The 21920-nt window shown below is 49.5% G+C and overlaps 9 protein-coding genes across 9 annotated transcripts; 3 read left to right on the plus strand and 6 right to left on the minus strand.

Moving 5' to 3' along the window:
* Positions 1-1710: 1710 nt before the first annotated feature.
* Positions 1711-2462, minus strand: POX_a00796 (uncharacterized protein; the record flags this gene model as incomplete). Its single annotated transcript, XM_050109735.1, has 3 exons — positions 1711-2176; positions 2251-2353; positions 2420-2462. The coding sequence occupies 3 exons, from the start codon at positions 2460-2462 to the stop codon at positions 1711-1713; spliced, it is 612 nt and encodes a 203-aa protein (XP_049973503.1).
* A 1480-nt stretch (positions 2463-3942) lies between these two features.
* On the plus strand, positions 3943-5373 carry POX_a00797 (putative FAD-dependent monooxygenase; the record flags this gene model as incomplete). Its single annotated transcript, XM_050109736.1, has 3 exons — positions 3943-4368; positions 4440-5049; positions 5129-5373. 3 exons carry the CDS (start codon positions 3943-3945, stop codon positions 5371-5373), a joined length of 1281 nt encoding a protein of 426 aa, XP_049973504.1.
* A 150-nt stretch (positions 5374-5523) lies between these two features.
* Positions 5524-6846, minus strand: POX_a00798 (uncharacterized protein; the record flags this gene model as incomplete). Its single annotated transcript, XM_050109737.1, has 3 exons — positions 5524-6368; positions 6456-6594; positions 6658-6846. The coding sequence occupies 3 exons, from the start codon at positions 6844-6846 to the stop codon at positions 5524-5526; spliced, it is 1173 nt and encodes a 390-aa protein (XP_049973505.1).
* A 596-nt stretch (positions 6847-7442) lies between these two features.
* Positions 7443-8537, plus strand: POX_a00799 (uncharacterized protein; the record flags this gene model as incomplete). Its single annotated transcript, XM_050109738.1, has 3 exons — positions 7443-7734; positions 7804-8033; positions 8097-8537. The coding sequence occupies 3 exons, from the start codon at positions 7443-7445 to the stop codon at positions 8535-8537; spliced, it is 963 nt and encodes a 320-aa protein (XP_049973506.1).
* A 2077-nt stretch (positions 8538-10614) lies between these two features.
* On the minus strand, positions 10615-11538 carry POX_a00800 (uncharacterized protein; the record flags this gene model as incomplete). The annotated part of the gene is made up of 1 exon (XM_050109739.1): positions 10615-11538. The coding sequence occupies one exon, from the start codon at positions 11536-11538 to the stop codon at positions 10615-10617; it is 924 nt and encodes a 307-aa protein (XP_049973507.1).
* Positions 11539-13952: 2414 nt separating this feature from the next.
* Positions 13953-14489, plus strand: POX_a00801 (uncharacterized protein; the record flags this gene model as incomplete). Its single annotated transcript, XM_050109740.1, has 1 exon — positions 13953-14489. The coding sequence occupies one exon, from the start codon at positions 13953-13955 to the stop codon at positions 14487-14489; it is 537 nt and encodes a 178-aa protein (XP_049973508.1).
* Positions 14490-14587: 98 nt separating this feature from the next.
* On the minus strand, positions 14588-15912 carry POX_a00802 (uncharacterized protein; the record flags this gene model as incomplete). Its single annotated transcript, XM_050109741.1, has 3 exons — positions 14588-15308; positions 15366-15820; positions 15880-15912. The coding sequence occupies 3 exons, from the start codon at positions 15910-15912 to the stop codon at positions 14588-14590; spliced, it is 1209 nt and encodes a 402-aa protein (XP_049973509.1).
* Positions 15913-16601: 689 nt separating this feature from the next.
* On the minus strand, positions 16602-18058 carry POX_a00803 (uncharacterized protein; the record flags this gene model as incomplete). The annotated part of the gene is made up of 3 exons (XM_050109742.1): positions 16602-17058; positions 17133-17512; positions 17579-18058. The coding sequence occupies 3 exons, from the start codon at positions 18056-18058 to the stop codon at positions 16602-16604; spliced, it is 1317 nt and encodes a 438-aa protein (XP_049973510.1).
* A 1228-nt stretch (positions 18059-19286) lies between these two features.
* Positions 19287-21659, minus strand: POX_a00804 (Cell division control protein 3; the record flags this gene model as incomplete). Its single annotated transcript, XM_050109743.1, has 6 exons — positions 19287-19922; positions 19999-20465; positions 20560-20835; positions 20970-21038; positions 21186-21316; positions 21544-21659. The coding sequence occupies 6 exons, from the start codon at positions 21657-21659 to the stop codon at positions 19287-19289; spliced, it is 1695 nt and encodes a 564-aa protein (XP_049973511.1).
* Positions 21660-21920: the final 261 nt, after the last annotated feature.

A 21920-nucleotide genomic window follows, 5' to 3' on the forward strand; every position in this document is an offset into this window, starting at 1 on the left:
ATCGCAGGACCTGGCATTAATATCATAGTCTCGGGATTATCTCTGATATTCCACCAACTTGATCTCTACATTCTGTGAGATCTACGGTAAATGATCTGATTCTCACGGGCTACGGCGAATCGATCGCTTCACATCGTTCCCACGGGCGAATAAGGACGCGGCCCGAAAGAAGGCCGCGCCGATTCTCAATTGTTAACGCTCAATTGCGGGTCATCTTCCCAGGAGATCGCTGTTGAGCGATCCCTTAACTCCATTGACGACTGCTTGTTAGCTCCATCATCCCGCCAGTGTAATAGTTGGTGTTGGAACACTGGAAAGCAATGCCTCGGATATTCCCGTGTTGATCGGGCTGAAGCGGAAGGCGCTGCGGCTGGTGGGGTTAGCGCCGGGATATTGTGGGTCTCCAATTGTCCGGATTGTGGATTCCGCGGTGGACAAGGCGGAACTCTGGTCTTGTAATGCCGTATTTCGGAGTAATTTCATCTCTGGTCCAAACATACAGTACAAAGTTGGGGGCCAGGCCCATAGACATTGTTCTCGACAATCCTTGGTACTTTGTTGCAAACATTGGCAGATAAGCGTCACTCGGCCAGGCTGAAATGGCACAGAGGCAGGTCTGTAGCCAGGCCCAATTTCAATCCAGAAGATTGATCTGAGGCAGACAAAGGAAATTCTTCTCGAAGAAATCTTCTGTACTTTAAACATACAGTCATTTCTGCCAGGTGCAAAATGGTTGTCCCCCCAAAAAACACTTAATCTCTCGCAGATGCAGTCAACTCAACACGCGCGATCTTGGCAAGATCCGGCCTGATGTTCAAATTCCTCGAAATCAACTTCCCAAATCGAGCCCTCTCATGGCACTTGACTCCCTCATATTCTCACCAAGTGCCCTTGTTGATTTTCACATTGCTCCTTCCCCCAGCACCGTCAGCCCTACTCTTGGGTCTGCCAACCATTGCATTCCCATGGCACATTCTTCGCTTATAACAAGGGAGCACTAGGATCACTAGTATGGTGCCACTCTGAGTGAATAAAATTACCACACATACGATAGTGTAGAGGAATGACACTACGAAATAGAATCCTTCATAGTGCGTATTGCTTACACTGACCTTGTTCAAAATCGGTAAGACAAGACATAATAGGCCCAAGAATAATCTGACCTGACGTATACTGCTTTACTGAGACGGGGCTACAGAAGCACATCTCGAAGACAACAGCAAATTAAGATCAGTCGTCGTGTTGAGATGTGCTGCACAAGTCCTGAGACTCCGTTTGATGTTAGATCCCCTGTGAGAAGAAAGATCATTATGTAGAGGTTTCGATAATTGTTCCAGAGAGCGCATGGAGTACCGATCGATCTTTTGATGGCGCAATAATCCGTCATATCTTATGTCGCGTCTCAGACACTAGAGAGAGAGAGAGAGAGAGAGAGAGAGAGAGAGAGAGAGAGAGAAGAGGGGGTGTGTGCGTGTAGTCTCTGTGGTGTTGAGCGCACAGGAGTACAGACGTGGGGATGAAACGATCTCATACACTCCACCGAGGCTCCGAGCGAGACCGATGGTGATTGCTTGTTATCACTGCCATGCGACTTCCAAAATCTGTCGGTCAATTGTACATTCTCTTCTGGGATACATATACAGAATGACTGCTCTCTTTCTCGAAGCCCCGATTCTAAGCGGTAGTCTTCCTCGTCAATGGTTGTCTTCCTCAAACCCAAGCGACCAAGCCAATGGCAGCCAGCGCCGATGAGCCGACAACGCCCCATGCAATCTTCACAATCTGGGGCTTGCTCGTCAATGTGTACCCGGCAGAGGAGGCGATATACCGGATACCGTTGAAAAGATGGAAAGTAAAGGGCCAGGCCAAGAAGAACTTGATACCAGCCTTGGCAGCCACCGGCAAGGCACCAAACGAGGCAGCGAGGGTCGCCGAGGATAGGTCCCAGCCCAGCCAGGGAGCGGCCAAGTAAGAGGTCGCAAAGAGATACAGGCCGCCAGAAAGCAGGAGTCCAGTGTTTCGCTCCATAGCGGAGCTGACTGAGTGAATCTGCCATTTATAGATGGACAAATGGGGCGCTACAGGTCGCTGGAGACGTTGGCGTTCGAGTTCCCTCAGACCATCTTCCGGCTTGTTCACTTTCAATTGTATTGTGTCGGGTTTCGTGGTCTGCAGACTACAAGTGTGAAAGAACGGTTAGCCGGTGTGTGTTTGTGTATATATCTGTCGCGATGCTTTGGGGAGTTGTACCGAACTTGTTGTTGCCACACCAGGCCCATGGTCGGCCTGATGAGGGACGGGGACGCTACTACGGCACGGCGTAGACCGAGCATGGTCGATGCTGGAGGGAACCCTACGTGTCAGCTGACATTGAGCAAGCAATAGGGGGGGGGAAGAGATGATACAGCGGCGGACTTACCCTTGGACGCCAGCATCACGTTTTTCTGAACGGAGCCCGACATGATGGATGGGGTGCGGGTGCTTCGCAAGGACCTAATGGAGACACACTGAGAGAGCTGAGAGGGGAGAGAATGAAAGAGTCAGAAAGAAAGAGGGTGGGCATTGCAGGAGCTGGCCGTCTAGCGTTTGACCCCCTGCTAACGTGCGCAATGTCCGATCGTGTGACATTTGTTGGATATGACCACTTACAATACAGTTGATTACACGTACGGCCTCAGGGACAGTACTGTACAAATCCTCCCACCACGAGTCCCGACACTCTTGGGAGATTGAAAGCGAGCTTTGGGCTGCCGCCCGTCATCCTGTAGTTTAATTCGTCAAGTTTGTTGATCTTTTCAGTTGCGCCCTCAGATCCTGTATTTAACTCTAATCCTCCAATCAGAGAAGCTCGAATTGGGCCGAATGTAGAAGCGTCGCTTCGCTCCGATCCGCTCCATACTTTGGTAATTTATGTAACTGTGGTTCCGGGGCCAAAGGAAGCCTAAAAGGGCATGTGTTGTGTGTTTTTTAAATGGGGGCGATGATCCAATCATAACACTCTGTGATTACGTCGAGTGGGTCACTTGGTTTTCGGACTGTGTCCGTCAAGCCAAGAGTCCTCACCCTTGGCATCTTCACCACCTTTCCGGGGTTGCTCGACGGTCAAGGCCGGTGGGAATTGATTTCGCCGCGGCACAAGAATCTCAGCACAACAACCCGCTATTTCACGGTTAATTTTCGGACTCGGGCTTTTCGCGCATGTGAGTGAGGCTCTAGGACATGTGGTCAACACGATCAACAAGAGGACCGAGATGGGCTTCATGTTTGCCTCCGCCGTAGAGGACCATACCGTTTCCTGCAATGATCACAGCTTCAAACATCGCACGTGCCTTGTCCTATCGCCTTTGTAGGTTGGCCCATCCAAGGGCTGCCTCTTCGGGCCGCGTGAGATCTTCTCCGTGTCCCCACGGGATCAAATAGCCGAGTGAAGGATGGAAGAGCTATGCAGTGGACCGGCGAGTGCCTTCGAGAACAGGGTCTGGGTAGGGGGCATCTTTCCGGTCTCTGTGGATCAGTCTCGGGGTGTTTCACGAGCGATAATATGCCGCGACCGAGAATGGATCAAACCAGCTATGATGATACGTATGATCACTCACTCCTGATATTGGGGATGCGACGCCACCATAATGACCAAGGAATGCGTGAGCTTCGTCTGCGTGAAAGATCTCGCTGCGGGAATGAGAGGCGAGGCTCTTCTCCGCCGCATCTCGCCCTCTTGCCATTGATCTCAGCCTGTTCAGAATTCCCGCTTTGAATGACCCCGAGAATACCCCGTCTTCATCCGCGGGCCTAGACGGGGTTGTTGGGGAAGATTCACTTTGCCCTTCAATCCCCGGTGAGTCTGGGTATCATTGGATGTATACACATATTCTACCTTAAATACTTTGAACTATGGGGAGTAGGACTTCCATCTATGCATCACAGAGGCAGAACCAGAGCACAATGATCGACCCCAAGACAAGCCAGAAACACATCCTCATCGTGGGCGCCGGACTCACGGGCCTCATCCTGGCACAGGCGTTGAGGCATCTGAAGGCAACCCAAAATCCGGCTCACAATCAAGTGCGATACACGTACTCGCTCTTCGAGCGGGATCCGTATGCTTTCGCTCGCGGAGCAGGGTGGAGTCTCACCATTCACTGGGCCCTCACTGATCTGCGGAGCATTCTGCCCCCAGACATCCTGGCTGGCTTCAAGGACTGTCTGGTCAATCCCGGTGCCGCTGAGGAGGGTAATCCCGGCAAATTTCAGTTTCTCGATCTTCGAACAGGAGCGGCGAAGGAGTCCTGGCCGATCCCTGCCAACGCCGCCTCGCGAGTGTCGCGTGAGAAACTGCTGGCGCTGCTGATGAAGGATTTAGATATTCAGGTACGTTGAATCAGCCCATCTTGATCCTCATGCCCTTACTATGATGCAGTGAGCTCATTTCCAGTGGATAGTGGTCCAAGCAAATCGCCGACATCACACACCCCAGTGACTCCTCCGTGACGGCGCACTTTTCTGATGGAAGCAGCGCCACGGGCGATCTACTCGTGGGCTGCGATGGGGCGCGTTCAATGGTTCGCCGCATTCTCTGCCCCGATATTGCCATGCCATATCGGCTTCCTGTGCGCCTAATTGGGCTCCGCGTGCTCTATCCCGTGGAAAAAGTGCGCCAACACTGCGAGCCCATCGATGTGCACTTCTTCCAGGGTGGTGATCCCCAGACCAACGTGTACTTCTGGTTCTCGTTCATCCATCTACCTCGGCCTATAGACCCAGACACCCATGCCACTTGCCAGATCATGATGAGCTGGCCTTACCAGCCTGGATTCCTGGGCAAAGAAACCCCGGTAGAGATGCCCGAAAGCAATGCCGATCGTTTGGCCTGGATGCGCAAGTTGGCGGTCGATTGGGCTGAGCCTTTTCGGCAGCTTGTCTATGATCTGCCCCCGGAGACGGAGCTGAGAGAGATCGTCCTCGAGGATTGGCCGCCAAAGAAGGGTGCGTGGGATCATCACAACGGGACAGTGACGCTGGTGGGTGACGCGGCTCATGGAATGACAATGTGTAAGTCCCCAAGCTTCTATCACATCCTTCGTGGATGGAGAATGATGCCGGAGTCTAGGCTAACGGGGAGAAATTGCAGTCCGTGGAGAGGCGGCCAATCATGGGGTGATTGATGTCTCGAGACTCATTAAACTATTCACTGCGAGCACCAAAGAGGAGGTCCCGATGAAGTTGGAAGATATTGTGCGAGAGTATGAGTCAGAGATGATTGAGCGTACACAGCCGGCTGTGCTCAAGTCACGACAAGCGTGCATTGATGCTCATCATTACGAGAGTGTGAATGGGTCTAGTCCGCTAATTTCGAAACGGGCCATGAAAGATTGAGTATCGGACAGAATCCTAGCTAAATTGAGGAATGATCATTCCCTACCATGGAAATCACTCGAAGGCTGCAATGTACAGAACTCGAATTCATCGCTACCCCAAGATTGTGCCAGGTTTAACAGGATGCACGAGAATAAAGACCTGTTTCACCTAAGCGTTTGATGACTCATGACGGTCTTTTTCCACCATCATCTCCATCTCCTCGATCTCATTTTCTTCGCCTGAAATGCCTTGCTTCCATGCTATCCCATCTTCCCCATCTGCTTGACTCCCTTTGAGCATCACCGTAGTCACCACACTTCCTAGAATCAAGATCCCCCCGCCCACACTCACCCAGCTCGGACTCTCACCCCACACCACCGCGTCCATGATCAACAGAAAAACGATCTGGATGTATACCATACTCAAAGTCCGGGGGCTCCCTCCTTGCTGCATACTCATGGCAAGCAAGATGTGGACAGAAAACCCAGACACCCCCAGAAACACCAGTTGCGCCCACTCCACTGGATAAGGCATTCTCCACGCGTCAACCCCGGTGATGGGCAAGCTTAATGTGGTCAGCACAACAGTCCACGTCGCAAAATGGTTCACTGTCACTGCTGGATCCGCATCATGACCGATCAGCGGCATCACCACGTAGGCTGCGGCTCCGCCGACGACACCCACCAGGCCAGCCCCGATGGCGGTAATACGTTCCACCGTCTTGGAAATCACCGTCGTCGGTAAGAGACCCCACATTCCACCCATGCAGAAAAAATTACTATGGGATGCTTTTTGAGTGGTGCTGGGGGCAGCAGCATGGATGTTCAGCCATGGCTGGGAGACGAGAGTCACTCCCAGAAAGGAGACAGCGATGGCGAGTTGCTGCGTCCGAGTAAATGGCGGTGTTTTGCCCAGAAGACTAGAAGCGTATGCGGCTACCATTGGCGACAGAAAGTTAATCACCGTCGCCTCGGAAAGAGGTAGTGCACGTAGGGAATAGTAGAAGCCCCAGACTGGAGGGGGGAGTGGTAATCACTTCATTAACAAAGTCGTTCCTCTTGATCTTGGTTCTCGTTTGATGAGATCTGTTTATAACTTACTCCCAACAACGCCAGTGACACTTCGAATCGTCATCAGCATCCACAGATTCTTTCTGCACAGTGGCACACCGGGGATACGAGCGACCAGTATCCAGAGCCAGCTCAGAAGTATGACGAAGCTCATCATCGTGACAAGAACCTATTTTCTCAGATCAGCTCAAGTTTGACAATGATCATTCGCACCAGGCTCTCTTCTGTTTACCTGTCCTGTATTCAGGGCATCATTCGTATGAGCGGCTGTTTGTAGCAGCTTGGCCGCTACAGCGGTTAAAGAGGAGATCAATTGGGCTAGGGCCATGAGAAGAAGACTACGGTTCTGTCGCCAAAATTCCCTCCATCTTGTCTTCCTCCAGTCCATGAAATGGGATCGGAAGAATTTCGCTGGAGTCATTGAATCTGGAAGATCTCAAATATCAAAGTTGTCGTTGTTGTCTGTAGTTGAAGGACTATGTGACGGTCTACTTCGCATGCCCATATACCTCATCAACAGACCCAAGTAAAATTCGGCTCATAAAGCCGGGCAGTGAGGAGCCACTTCCTGCAGTGATGGTCCAAGATGCCTGGTGACAAGCAGGGATCTATCAGATTCATGCTATCTGATAAGCTCACCTGAACAATACACGTTCTAGGCGTTATCCATTTAAGACCGAATTCCCCGAATTCTCCGTGAGGCTGAACATGACCACGGCCAATGAGACCACCACAACCAGCATACTTGTGCAAGAATCTTGTTCAAGTCAGTCTATGTAAGCGTGAAGAATTAATTTCCCGATCGCTGAGCCCTCTCGAATATACGTCAGACTGGAGGGGAAAGAGGTGGGGGAAAAGGTGCTAAAGCACCTACTACAGCAGACCTAGTATCACCGGTCCCCTCTCGTCCCTTTGGTATAAGACCGGTCGTGGCGCTCATTCTTTTCTTCCTGGTCTCATAGAGTTAAGTGCATGCCATTTCCCCTGTCTTGCGGTTGAGACCCACGAGACTGCATCATGGCGCCCACTCTGGAGAAGTATCACTTGCTCAAGCATGATGATGACTCGTCTTCGAGTCGTCGCGATTCCGGTGGAGAGGAACTCACCGGTCATGAATATCTTCAGCGACGAGAGGAGGAGGGATTCAGGTCATGGTTCTCGAGAAAAGTGACGCTCATCACTTTGGCCATTCTGTTTGGCGCTTCTATTTTCTCGAACATTCTCATGGCACTGGCTTTGACGAGGAATTATGAGACTCATGACCACGAGTCTCACGAGCATGTGCCTGCTCAGCGAATTACGAAACATGGTGAGTCAATCAATTTTGGTCCCCTTTGATTTACTTATCTCGCTAATCAAAACAATGTTCATCTTTTAGCGGGATTGGCGGATGATCATCCCGTTGCATGGCACGCTTCCACCCCCTACAGCTCCGAAAGTGTTGAGGAGAGTGATCATGCCTGGGTCAACATGGAAATCGACTATATCAACGTGGCACTTACCAAGGAAGATGCCAAGGCCCAGGGTCTTCCTCCCTCAGCACCTTTCCCATGGGATCAAGACTACAGCGTCTACATGATTACCTCCATGCACAGCATGCACTGTCTGGTATGTCTCCCTCACCACCAGTGATATTAAATTGCACATACATTTCTGACTCTTCACCCACAGAAATCTCTCCACCGCTCCAACCTTGAATACCGCAAGGGAGTCAAACAAAGCTATCCAACCGAGCATCTCATCCACTGCCTCGACAACGTCCGTCAAGATATCATGTGCGCTGCCGACGACACCCCACGCTATATCCCCGTGGACGCTTCAGGCACGGCCACCACCGCCGTCGGCCAGTACCGCCAGTGCAAAGACTGGGAGAAAATGCGCCAATGGAGCAAGGCAAATGACGCCTGCTTCAGCTATAACGAGCTGATTCGCCACGAACTACTAGAGGATCAGCCATTCCCACACGCCTTGCGTTTCTGCTCCAAGGATAGCAAGTTCTTGCCCGCTGTGCAGAAGTATTACAACATGTCGAGTGACTGGGTGCCCACCAGGCCTGATCCACCTTACCCGGAAGTCGGTGTGAAGTTTGATGGGTATGATCAGTACACTTGAGTTCATGGTTTTGATTAAACAGTGGGGACGAGACGGTCAGCACAGAAGCATCAGAGGACACTGCTTTAATGCTGAGCTATCTTGATATGCACCTCATACTATCCGGGTTTTTGACTGCCCTCGCTTTGAGTCACGTATTATGATTGTTATTGGGGGTTTATTTCTTTCCTGGATTCTATCAAGGGCGCCTCACAAGTTGTGTGGTTGTCAGAAAAGGTGTGTATGAAATAACGATATTTTCACTTTCGTATTTGATTCATTCCGCGTGTTGATTCTTTACAATACTTTGCTCCTTCTCAGAAGTCTTTCTGGGCTAGTCCCAAGTCCGCCAAGGCTATCATGGCACAGAACGACGTATGAAGGGCCGTCCCGTCGCTGAGAGGAAGAAAAAGAGGAGGCACAGCAACAATGGTTGACCCATCCTACTAGTTACAATCAATGACAACCTTTTCCTGAATCCGACTTTCATAAATATCAAAAGGAATTACCACGGATTCAACACTCTGGTTGTTTCTTGTTCTTTGAAACGCGCACTCCGTTGAATCTGAAGCGGCAATCGGAATCCAATCGCTCTAGTTCAGAGTGATGATCAAACTCCAATCTATCTGTCTCGACAAATAGAAAGCTTAGAATTGTCGCGCTTAAAGACGCATTCTGCGCTTTTCATTCGAGATCCACGGATTAGGAGCACGTGCCAGATAGACGCTTGCGCGACCGACTAAGCATCCCTCATGCAGACCAGATACTAACCTTCATTGCTTTAAAAAGCTGTCGGAATAGTAGAATGCCTTGTTGCCGCTGAATTGAGAGTTGTGGAACTCGTGTCTGTTTGGGTAGCACCGTCAGCACGGGGTCATGCGGGTGGGGATGCATCGATTGTTGCTGTGGAGAAATGGGCTGTGGACGCCGGCGCAACTCAGCTCAGCCTAGATGAGGCCTTGAATAAAACACAGGGTATTCTTCTCGGCTCAGATGAGCATTGGGAGCCGTAGCAACTTCAGGATCGAATCTTGTACAAGCAATGGCGAAGACAAATCATCGACTCCTCGATTCATTTTTCTTTTATGCAACTGCCCTGCGAGGCAGCCTGTTTTCCTTAAGAAACACAAGCCCAGGTCACCAGGATTTTCGGACAAATTTCACGTGAGCCAATCAATGGTTGGTTCTTATTTAAAATTGAGATCATGAGCGATGACATCGAATTGTCCTCCCTCGAGCTATTGATACCCAGTTGGAAGAGAACGGTGGTGAAGAGCGCTATCTTGCTACGAACGAATTGAATTACAGAATATAGGGCGTTCTTTCTCGAATGATAATATCATTCACTGCATTCATGATATGAATCTGTGCTGAATTGAAAGAGATATACTGCCATCAACTTGGCCTGATCTTCAGATAGTACAGACAAGCTCTTATAGAGTTCCCAACTTCGGATCAGCCCCATCAGCAACAAGACGAACTTTGATGTTACCTATGTTCAGAGTAGCGTCCTCGCTATCAGGCAATTCAAAGTATTGTTAACACATATAAATTCTGCATCCATAGTTCCCTGAGTCTTGTTGCTTCTTAAGAGGGGGTAATCTTGACGTCAATACGTCAGAATAATGGTCGCCTTCTCTTTCCTGCCCATTCCTGCATCATAGCCGACCACCGACCATGTTGCCGTTTTGGTCCAGTAATAATAAAGTGACAGAGATAAAGTTGGCATAATTGTCACCTCTGTAAGTTGCTTCACGAGTGACAGGGCAAAGGAGCACTTCGAGAATGCAGACGTAATCGCATACGCGGGACCATCTGTTCACGGAAGCCGTTGCAAACCCAACATTTCAAGTTAAAAGTTCGGCTCAGTTCTTTTGGTCTATTGGCTGACTGTGTAAGATGCAGCTCCGGTCATTCCAAATGAATAGCATTGAATCAAACGAAACGACTCACAAGAATTCCCTCTTCGGACCTGAAAATCAAGCAATAGAAACGTCCGGCTCTCTCGTATTACCTGAGGCGCGAACAGGTTGAGAAAAAATAGCTTTCGGAAAGCGGAAAGCAGAGTCGTTGTTTGAACGCTCAAGATGTCCTCGGATCATGCAGTTCGACGTTTTTTCCTCTTCTTGGCCTCGGCAAGTTCAGTGTCTGCAACTGATCCCCAGACTACCTCTGCCAGATCGTTCAAAAGCATGTCGTCTGTGAGTGCGAAATCACCTTCACCTTCTCCTGGCTCGTCCAACAATAACGCGCGAAATGGAATAGATAGAGGTCCACCTTCTACAAAAGGACGAGAGCCATTTCTGCCCTTTTTGACGAGAATTCTTTGGACAAGCCGAGGTAGTGGGGGATATTTGATGGAGTTACTGACGTGGCGACCTTTTGCTGTGACATAAACACCGCGTAGTTGTGGTTGGAATGCTGGGGTCCAGGATTTGATTTCGATGTGATCTGATCCTCTTTTAATGTCGATCGTAATACCCATTCTCACTTCACCCTCTGACTGATTGATCCACCAAGAAATGTTCTTCTCTAGCTTTGCTGCTGTTTCTGAAAAGCCAACTTCCAAAACCACCGTTGGGAATTGTCTCCAGTTTTCTTTGAAGCGTGGCTTCCAGGATCGATCTGCCTCTTTGCTTCGGTCAGGAGTATCGATGCGGGTTGCTGCACATGGCTTGATTCGTCTTCTGACTTTCATTTCCTGTGCGGTATTCAACAGAATAAACTCAAACGCAGAAGCAGCTACTTCGTGTGGCTCACTAGGCATTGTGAGGATAAGAGTTCGAAGCGATGGTGAATAGTCACAACGTCCAGGTAATTTTTCCGTATGCTCTGCCAATGCGTCTGGTGGAAAGTGTTTCAAGACGACAAAGCGATCTTCAACCGAATCCTTGGGAAAGAGGCTCTCCATTGCACACTGTGGATCATAATCGTAAACGGGCGTACAAGAGGGAAGGTGCTCGAGAAACGAGCCTGCACTTTCCTTTGATACAACACCATCACTGCGATAGGCATGCGACATGTCTTCGAGAAGAAGTAGCTGCGAGAAAAGGTGAATGATGATCTGTCAACGTACTCGGTTTTCACTAAGACATGAAGACGAAAGAACTTTTATAGGTCATGATGCGCGGTCTTGTCATGTACTGAGAACCATGATGTCATTGATGTCTCCCTATCGACTTTCAACAGTCCTCATGGTCAGTAAATGGATTTTGAACCTCGGCTCCGATTTTTGTGTCCTCGGCAAACGGCTGTCATTGAGGATTCGTGCGAGTCTCTGTCCCACAGAATCCATCGTTCCCACTGTGAACGGTGTTAGACACAGCGGGTACGTTGTATGGCGGACGTACGCTCCAATTTCTCACTCCTAGCCATATACATTAATGTCTTCTGGATTTCTCCAAAGTTGCCCGAGATATTTTGCGTTCGTTTTCTTTCGTTGGGCAATCTGCGAATACACTAGGCGAACAAAACGATTGACTCCAAATTTGTCCGCGAATGAAAATGTCCTCGGGTGTCCATTCCATATTGTTAGACCAAGACGTCTGGCTTTCTTCAAAAGGCCCGACCTCAAACGGAATTCAGCAATCCCACTCAAATATCTGACAAGCCTCCCCCAAGGCACAACAACCTCGGCGTATTTCGGGCCAATGTCTGTGATAAGCTCCAGAAAGGACAGACAGACATTTACGCTTCACATTCACTTAGCTGCAATCCCATAAATTCCCGATATTGACCCTTGTTTTTCATCCATGTGGCCAATGTCACATTGTTTCGTAAACGCTAGTATAAAGTCTGGACTACGAGTTCGTATGAGCTGATCCTGCCCACGTGTCTTTCTTTTACATGAATTCCTTGTGGTCACACAAGGAAAGCAAGATCAAAGCACTCATAATAAAACTATCTCGATTCTCGGGATTTTTATGACATGATATACAACACTTAGCCACAGACTGAATGGCGTGTTGGTCAAAAGATATGATAAGACTAGGAATTAGCCACGTCTGGTTATCTTTGTATTGTTCGGGATCGGACAAATTGAAAGGCCGAGACTTCAGCAGCGACCTTTAACTAAGGTGGTTCACCTGCTTCCGATCCTGCAAGTTTCATCGCGAGTAAATCAACATGGAATGGATAAAACAACTAGTAGTATAGAATGAAAATTGTGGTTATCCCCCTAAAGTATCGATCCACCCGTATAGCGATGCTGTTGGTATACTGTCTCCTGATTGGCGGGGTCGCCTATATACCCTTAAAAGGGAAGATAGTGGGTCGATTCAATGTCAGTGGCAAGTCGGAACGACCAAGCGCATCTTACAACTGCATTCTGAAGGGCAATTAACGCAATTTAGAAGGGTACCACTTACATTGCGACTGTATTTTTCAACAGCGTCTCTGAAGAAATTTCACGGAAGATGGCTACATGGTCCTCGTCAAAAAGTAGACCACTCTCCGAGCAAAGAGAGGTTTACGCCTCGTCTCATCGGAGGAGACGAGATGGTTGCACGGAATGCCGGAGAAAGAAAGTGAAGGTAAATCTGCCTAAGACAAAACCACGTCAGGTCGGAGACTAATTGCCTCCGACTCAAGTGTGATATGCAGCAGCCGGTCTGCTTGCGCTGCAAGCGATATCCTCGGGGGTGTCTTTACGAGTTGAGTATTATCGATCGAATACCAATTCGGCAAAGACAACAAGCAAGAATCGACTGTACAAGTTTTGGGCGGGTGACGACCGCTCCCACTGATTGCACACGAGGAGTTTTTAACCGTATGAAACTTGTGCATCAACCTCTCCTCAACAATTCCCCCTTTCTGGTTTCTGAGGAATCACGCTTTTTGATGCACACGTTTGCAACGCAAACAGCCCAAATGTTATTCCCGGCGTCATCCGAAGTCTTTCTCCGCAGAATGATCAGCGCTGCCATGGAGACGCCACATCTTCTGCATGCGCTTTTGGCTAGCTCATGTAGCCACCATGGCCGACTTGTTCATGATTCAAGCCCGGCGTCGAAGATGGTTTTGCTAAGATATACAAATCGAGCTATATCTGGGCTCAGAGCAGCACTGTCTGATCCGAAGCAGGTCACCAGAGCCGAAACTGTCGCCACTGCGATGGCTTTGTGTACCAATGATGTGTGCAATGGGGATATGAAGATAGGGCGGGCTCATCTTCGTGGAGTGTTGCGACTCCTGACGACGGTCCTGGAAAGCCACAGGATGTCACACGATACGACGGACAATGATTACATCCAATGCTTAGTGAAGTGGTTCAAAACCATGGATATTATAGCTGCCCTCTCAGGAGTTCATGGCGAGTGCATTCATAATCCTGGCAGTAGCTCGTTGGATGGGCTTTCAGACCACACAAGCGGACATGTTGATGATATCAGCGGCTATTCTCTGGATCTTGTTCCGATACTCGCAGAAATATCAGAAATGGCTCGAAAAGTGCGACTTCATGAATATGGAGAAATTGGCAAATACTATGTATCGTCGCCAGAAACAAGGAACCAAGCCGACGAGCTTGAAACAAAGCTTTGTCGACTGCTCGACCGGCCTATCTCAAACGACACTTTGTCTCGTGGCGAGAATCTCGCTATTGAGCTACATAGCTCACACCTTGCTTTTGTACACTCAGCATTACTTCACCTCCATCGTCGTGTGCAGCTGCATCCCAAGGATTCTATCAAGGTCAGGACGGATGTAGCCAACATCCTCAACGCTGTGCGCGCAATTGAACCCCACTCCTCTATCAACGTACTTATCCTGTGGCCAATATTCAGCGCTGGGTGTGAGACCGAAGATAGTGAGGTGCAAAGTGCAATATTCGCTCGCATGGGGAACATGCAGGCTCGAGGCATGGGTAACTTCACCAGAGCCAGAGAGGTCTTGCGCCAATACTGGACGTCCCGCAGCGATTTACCTTGGGATGTTCATCTCGCGCGACTTGGGCTCGAGCTTGTTTTGTTCTAGCTTTTGCTCAAGCTTTGCGATGAGCTCGACCTTTTTCACTTCTTGGAAAAATCCCATTTTTATATGTGTATCAACAACGCAACATGATGTCCTTTCAATCAGCCCGATTGCACTGGAATGTCCTCATATCCGTCACGCATAAATTCTCGAAGAGCCTTGAGACCCTCGACCATGACTTCGCGTTCAGGAACGTAGCCAACTCTCACATATCCTGTGAAGTCATGCCCATTCCCAAAGCACCGACTTCCGGGAACAAACATCACTCCATGACTCTCCAGCAGCTTTTCGCAGAAAACCACGTCATCTACTGGATGCCCACCTTTTGCAAACTTGAGGAAGGCAGTTGTACCTGCCTGCGGCCTCGTCCACGACACGGCCCACGCAAATTCACGAACAAAGACTTCCAACTCCTCAAGGTTCTGTTTCGCTAGCTGAAAATTTCGTTCAAGCAAAGCTTCAACTGTAGGACTGGACAGAGCTTGGGCAGCCACCCGATCATCAAGCTGTCCAACAGAGATGAGGGTGTAGTCGCGCGCAGAAGCGAATGCTTCGATCAATTCAGGACTTCGAGAGGCAATCCAGCCCACCCGAATACCAGCCAGACTGAATGCTTTGGACATGGAACCCGTAGAAATGACTTTGTTGTACCCCAGATCAAGGATAGATGGTGGACTGTCTTGCTGATGGGAGTTTAGAGAATGAAATAGCGGCCGGTAGACTTCGTCACAATGAACAATAAGGTCATGTTGGCGTGCGACTTGGACAATTTCTTGCAGCGTATCTCGATGGAGGATAGCACCGGTCGGGTTTTGAGGGTTACTGGACCTCTCAGTCAGCCAGGTGAGCGGTCGCAAGTGAGGATTCCACGAAACTTACTTCAGAACGATGAGCTTCGTGTTCGGTTTGATCATGGATTTGAGCTCGCTGACGTCCAATTGCCAGCCTTTTTCTTCAGAGGACTTCCACAAACTGACTTCCACCCCAAATGATTGGGGCACGGAGTACAATTGCTGATATGTTGGATAGTGACATATGACATGATCTCCAGGGCCCACATTTGTATACAAAGCCAGGAAATTGGCATGAATGGCACCATTTGTGACGAGCACATCTTCCGGACGCAGAGGGTTGAAAGTCTTGGATGAGTATAGTCGAGCAATGTTTGACCTGAGGAGTTGAGAGCCACGAATTGCACCATAGACTTGTTTCTGCGAGTAGTCTATCAGATCCATCTCATGGCCTGAGAGTACTCGTAGATCGTCCAAGGAAACAGATGCGCAACACGTCTCGGCGAGATTGTGTTTGGCATCATTCTCATAGCGATCCATCCACTATCAATATTAGCATGAGAAGGGGGAAATCAGGACGGGGGGATGCGAGGGTGCCTCACTTGCTCCACGGCAAATTCGTCAATTTTCACCATTTTTGGGAGATATCTGAAATGAAAAAGGGCCGAAATAAATAAGGGGTGAGATATCACAAGTTGCAATGATAATTTGCAGAGAGAAGAAGATCCAAGAAATTGTCCATCTCTTTTATATCTCGGTGATTTTTAGGAAGAACGACAATGGGTCCTCTCGATGTAAGCCATCATTGGTTGAATCGGGTCCGTTGCCAATTTGGGCAACTCAAACTGCGCTTGATCCATGGTCTCCACCCTATGTTGTATAGTGGAATCCCACCTGTACAAAGCTAATTGACGCGAGACAATCCAAGTGAAATAACCATGCACTGTTCATATGTGAGCTCCCCGCTGGTATTTATCGCGAGAGAGAAAAAAAAATTCAATGTGGAATATCGGAGGTAACAACTGGAAAGCGGGAATGGGTATATACATACTCTCAACCCTGGCAGCAACGAGGAATTCTAAAAGTCGTATTTATTTGCGCAAGTATTCCCTAAGTAAAAGTCGTTTTTGTGTTGGATTATTCTAACTTGATTACAGTATGCGAATATTGTACAAGACTTCAGCGAGACATGGCCCTTTCAAGGCGCCTGTGGATTTTCCAAGGATTTCTGACTTTCCCAGAATTTCAAACTTTCTAATGTACAGTACGTACGCGCATCGTCTTCAAGAATTCATATCTTGTAATCATGAGCCAGAACATCCAGCTAGCTCGTCAAAAGGTTCTCAATGACAATGGCCAACCTACTTACACCCTCAACCAAATGCTCTTCATCCTCCCACATAAAGCAAAGTCTCAAGCTTCGATGTAAATCCACGCCTGAAGAGTCTCTCCCAGGAACAGCAAACAAGCTTCCATTACCCAACAGAAGATTCTGCCTTTCCAGAGCTTCTTGACAAACTCGATCGGCATGAAGAGTGATAGGTAGCTTCAACCAAACATAGTAGCCGCCAACCAGATCAGTGCGTTCAGGATCGGGCATAAATGTCACACCGAGAGGCACCAAGCGCTCCCTTATAGAAGAAATCATGCACGAAAACCGCTGACGGCCTCGGGGGACCAGCTTCGTCGAAATATGCTGCTGTAGCGAATTTGACTTCAGGAGCTCGTTGACAAAGGTCGACATCAGGTGTGAGGGGGCACCTCCGGACTTGGTTTGGCCACTTTAATCCGCAGAATGAGAGATGTGTCTCTTTTTTTTGGGCCAAAGAATCAAGCAAGGAAAGGATGAACTTACGCCTGGGAAAGTGCATAGACAAAAGATTCGGTCGCTTCGGCCCATCCAACCCGACAACCGGGGGCCAGAAGCTTGCTGAATGATCCGTTGCTCACTACATTACCGAATGAGTCTAGAGGCCCCCCGTCGAGATGACGGTCTATATCGACTAGACGCGGTAAAGGGGCACCGACCGGCTTTGATGATCCCGCAGTCTCACTGAAGGCGAGAAAGTCGTAGACATCATCACAGATGATAAGGGCGTCAAGTTTGCGAGCAATCCTGACCAGTGACTCGCGTCGAGAAATTGTCATTGTTGTCCCGGATGGGTTAGAAAAACTGGGGACGCAGTAAATCATATGTTGATAAATCTTCCGGGGCGACTTGCATGGTTTCCTCGTCTGGGAATAAGTAAGAACACAATACCAAGGAGGAAAAACTCAACAGAGAACAACAAAAGGACTTACACGGCCATCATCAGAGCCCACGTTATCATCGGCACTCGGAAGCTCTGCTAGAACTCGTTCGAGTGCGCAAACATCCATTCCAAATTCGTCTTCTGGAATGGCTTTCATACGCCCGTAGAATCCAGCATCTTCAAATATTTGGAAGACCAAATGATACGTAGGCTCAGCAAGCCATATCATCTTCGTTTGAAGAGGATCACTAAAGACTTCCAGAATGCGGGATAAGTTTTGGCTGGCTCCCCCTGTAATACAAATTCGATTGGACGTGATAGCTTCCCGTAGATTGTAGAACTGGGTCAACCAGCGTGCGATTTTTTCCCTCAGCGGCATATATCCTTCATCTGGTCCGTAACCAAAGCCATCATTCGAGACGGTTATGTCAGACAAAGCCTGCACGGCAGCTTCCTTAAAGGAATCGACGGGGACAAGTTCTGGTGCAGGCCATCCTCGGAAGAGATCGATTGAACGTAGACAGGACATTTGAATAATGCAGTGAAAAAAATGGACAAGGAAATGAGAATCCATTCCTCTGTTTTTGAGTCCTTTTCGTTGCGCAATTTGGTGGATCGATTGATAAACCCACGCGCCCCAGATCTAGTAGTTTAAGCGATTAAACCAATCATGTTTGATCTCAACATGGATTCTCCGCCCCCGCAAGATGGTTCGATACGTACATGCGTCAAGGCTTCCACTTACACCTTCCGCTATCGAGTTAGTCCTCCACTGGTATGTCCTTCTTCAGATACGAGCTTTGGTGGGGGTCATGTTGAATGCCCGGATGACGCTACCCTCGGTGTGGATCTCACCATCATTCTGAATTCTTCACGGTGCTGTATGACACCTTGTCATCAACGGTGTCTTCCCAGCTTCGTGTCGATGTGAGACCCTGGATATTCGTGGCGAGTAATTCCTCGATGATTACGTATTGAGACACAACTGCCGCGGCAGGCTGCATGCTCGGACACCTATACAACCGCCGAGCGGTCCTGGACCCAGGACAACCGTATGGAAAAGGTTCGGGTCGCTAGAATCGACAATGACATGAAACAGATATCTCTTAGCACCGGATGGTCCACAAGACATACAAAGCGTTGATGAATAGCTCAACAAAGGCTAAGAGATAAATCACAGAGTGGAGGAAACAAAGCTCAAGGAGTGGGGGGAAGCAATCGAGCACACAGAAAGCCGGCGAGGAAGACCCAGGACCTAGTACAATTGGAAGGGAAAAATCACAAAAGTACATCACAAGAAGGGTAGCGAACAGAAATTGGAAATAAGCGAGACAGGAAAATTAGCCACGATTGAGTTTTCTCCGCGAGAGCTGGTTTTTGGCCCAAACTTCGCAATTTGTATTGTTGAATAACCAACTCTTGTCTGTTCTGCTTTTGCAATACGTGAGCCCATCCAGTGGAAGAAAAGGAAAACTAAAGGAAAATGAAAGTAGCTGCAGCAGAGATGTGCGTTAGAGGAGGCGCCCAGAAGCGCCCCCGTTGGAGAGAGAGGCGGGGTGTGAGATCAAATGGACAAGGAAATTAAGCAAGACACCCTTGGAGACGTTGATAAGGGCCGAGAAGTGAACGGGCAAAGAAAACAGAAGAAAAAGGAACGGAACAGCATGGCTGAGAAAAGAAAGAGAAAAAACGGCAATCTTCAGCAGCGGCCGTCAACGGCACAGGGGAGGAGAGGCGGACGAAGTTAAGCAGTGGGCTTAACGAAGGGAGAAACCCTTCCGCCTGCCCTCTTTTTCGATGGGACGGCCACTTTCGAGGCGTGCCTTCTTCTCCTCTAATTCCTGGCGTTGTCGGTCTAATTGCTCCTTCATCTCGCGGTGGCGGGCGTAAAGCTCGTCTTCGCTCTGTTTCAGCTTGCTTTCCTTCTCGGAGACCTTCTGTTGGAAGACCATCTTCATTTCGGTCTCCATCTTCGCAAGCTTCTGCTCGTGCAAGGTACGCTCCTCCTCCTGTTTGACCGCGGGGTTGACCTCCTTGAACACGCTGGGGTCCTGGGCGACACCCATCTGGGTAAGCTTGTCCGAGCGGTAGTTCTCGTAGAGGAAGTTGTTGGTGTGCTCCTTGAGCTCCTCCATGTGGGTACGGATCAACATCTGGCGCAGCTTGACAAAGTCACAGTGCTCCTCATTATCAACCTCAATGACACCCCAGGGGTAGCTACGGCCACGGACACGGCGTCCATCCGAGGCAGTCACTTCGGAGTTGGCACCCACGACAGCGAATGGCACCTTGGACATGATCTCCTGGTTCTCGGCAATGGTCTCTTCGTCGTCGAGTTCGTAGCGGGGACCCTCAAAGATCTGAATAGAGTGGTGCTGGATATCGGCAAGAATCTAAATTGCCCAAGAAGTCAATAAGTCTGCCATCCAAGAGACCGACACCCAAGGGACGGAGAGGTTGTGAGCTTACTCTCTGCTTGAACAGGGCGACCTCATCGTCGGTCAAGGTATCCGCCTTGGCAATGACTGGAATCAGGTTGACCTTGGTGTGCAGGCGGCGCATCACCTCAATATCCAGGGGCTTGAGGGAGTGACCGGTAGGCTGAATAAAGTAAACGCAGGCGTGGATTCGGTTGTCGACGATGTTGCTGCGGTTAACCTTATTTTCGGCCTCCAGGTAGGTATCGAAACGCTGCTCGATGTTCTCAACGATGGGGCGCCACGAATCGTCGTTGTTCACAAAATCACCGAAACCGGGGGTGTCAATAACGCTCAGACGCAGACGGACACCATTCTCCTCGATATCAGCGCTGGTCGACTGGATCGAGACGGTCTTGGGGATGATATCGGCATTGGGGCCAGGGCGCTCCTTGGGAGGATAGAGAGAGGTGTTGAACAGGGTGTTGACGAGAGTAGACTTTCCGAGGCCCGATTCACCTAAAGCGGCGCGTTAATCGAAACTGTCCGGGGGAAAAAACACTGCCAGATTCTCCTGAGACCAGCTCGGACAGTGTCCGTCGTCTGTACATACCGACGACCATGACGTTAAAATTGAACCCCTTGCGAACACTCTTGCGGTGCCACTGGTTGGGCAAATTGGCGAAACCGACGTAGCCGGTCAACTTGCGGCGAACGACGTTCTTCATATCGTTGGCGGCTTGGGCGACAGCCTTGGGATCGCGGGAGCTGACTGTCTGGGCGTTACCGGAGCCCATGGGGTTGGTGCGCTCAACAAGAGCAGCTTCCTTGCCGACTGGAGAGGGAGTGTCGCGGGACGCGACGGGGGAACCGTTCGCAACTGGCGAAGCTAAAGGTAGTCGTCAGCATCCAGGCTTCCCAAATTTCTGGGCTCCATGTCCCCTCGGTGTCATTGCCATTGAATCCAGCTCTTTTCTTCAGGAAGAGGATTGGGCCAGGGACGGGCGTGTGGAAGCTGCTTACACATGGCTTCAATCTGAAATGGCGGAGAGTGTGCGTAGGACGATAGGATGAGGACGTGAATAAAATTCCCTGTACGTTGATTGCTGTGATCAGTCACTGGGGGGATTCAAAGCGGGCGGGGCAAAGGGTTCAGATGGTCTGATGAAAACCCTCCCAAAAGATCGTTTGGAGATGGAGAGAATTGAAGCCAAGGTCGAGAATGTCAGGGCGTCGTACCTAGGGAAACTGGCGTGGGTCCAAAAAAAGGGGGGGCGGACTCTTTGAGCGGGGGGAAAGAAAGGAAGAGATTAAATGAAAAAAAAGAAAAGAATCCCCAAAGCGAGAGACAGGAAGCAACTTCGACGGTGCTAGCTTGGAGCGCGCAACAAACGAGAGAACGAGAAGAGGATGGATGAGTGATGAGAAGGGGAGTTCAGGAGGGAAGGTGCCGTCGGTGCTGGAAAGAAAGGGGGGGCTTGTGAGGCTGTCTGGGTCGGGTCGGGTCCAGTGATCAAGCTCCAGGCGCAGATGGCTCGGGCTCGGGCTTTTGGGCCTTTGGGTTTGGGCGATTGCTGCAGCAGAAAAGCTCAGGTACCTGAGAGACTCTGGAGTGGATCGACCCGCGTCTAGACGATGAATTGAACTACCACCGACAGTAGGGAGTCCTGAATAGTCGGGTTTACACCTCCAGCACGCAAGACGATACATCATTTTATCGGGAATGGCAGCAAGGCTTGCTGAGGCTTGCATATACACATCAATACACCTGTCCCCCCCCCCCCTCCTCCCCCTAATAGTTCTAATCTTTTTTATTTTGAAAACCAAATTAAAAAAAAAAATAAAATAAAAAGACAAAGATCGGCATCAAGCTCCCAGGAATTGAGGAGTTTAGCGCTCCATGTTCAATCTCAGATATCGGAAATGGCAATTCCAACCTTTCCTGTCGAGGTGAGGAGAACCGAACAAGTCGAC

This window comes from Penicillium oxalicum, chromosome I (assembly GCF_001723175.1).
Source record: "Penicillium oxalicum strain HP7-1 chromosome I, whole genome shotgun sequence".
Taxonomy (NCBI): domain Eukaryota; kingdom Fungi; phylum Ascomycota; class Eurotiomycetes; order Eurotiales; family Aspergillaceae; genus Penicillium; species Penicillium oxalicum.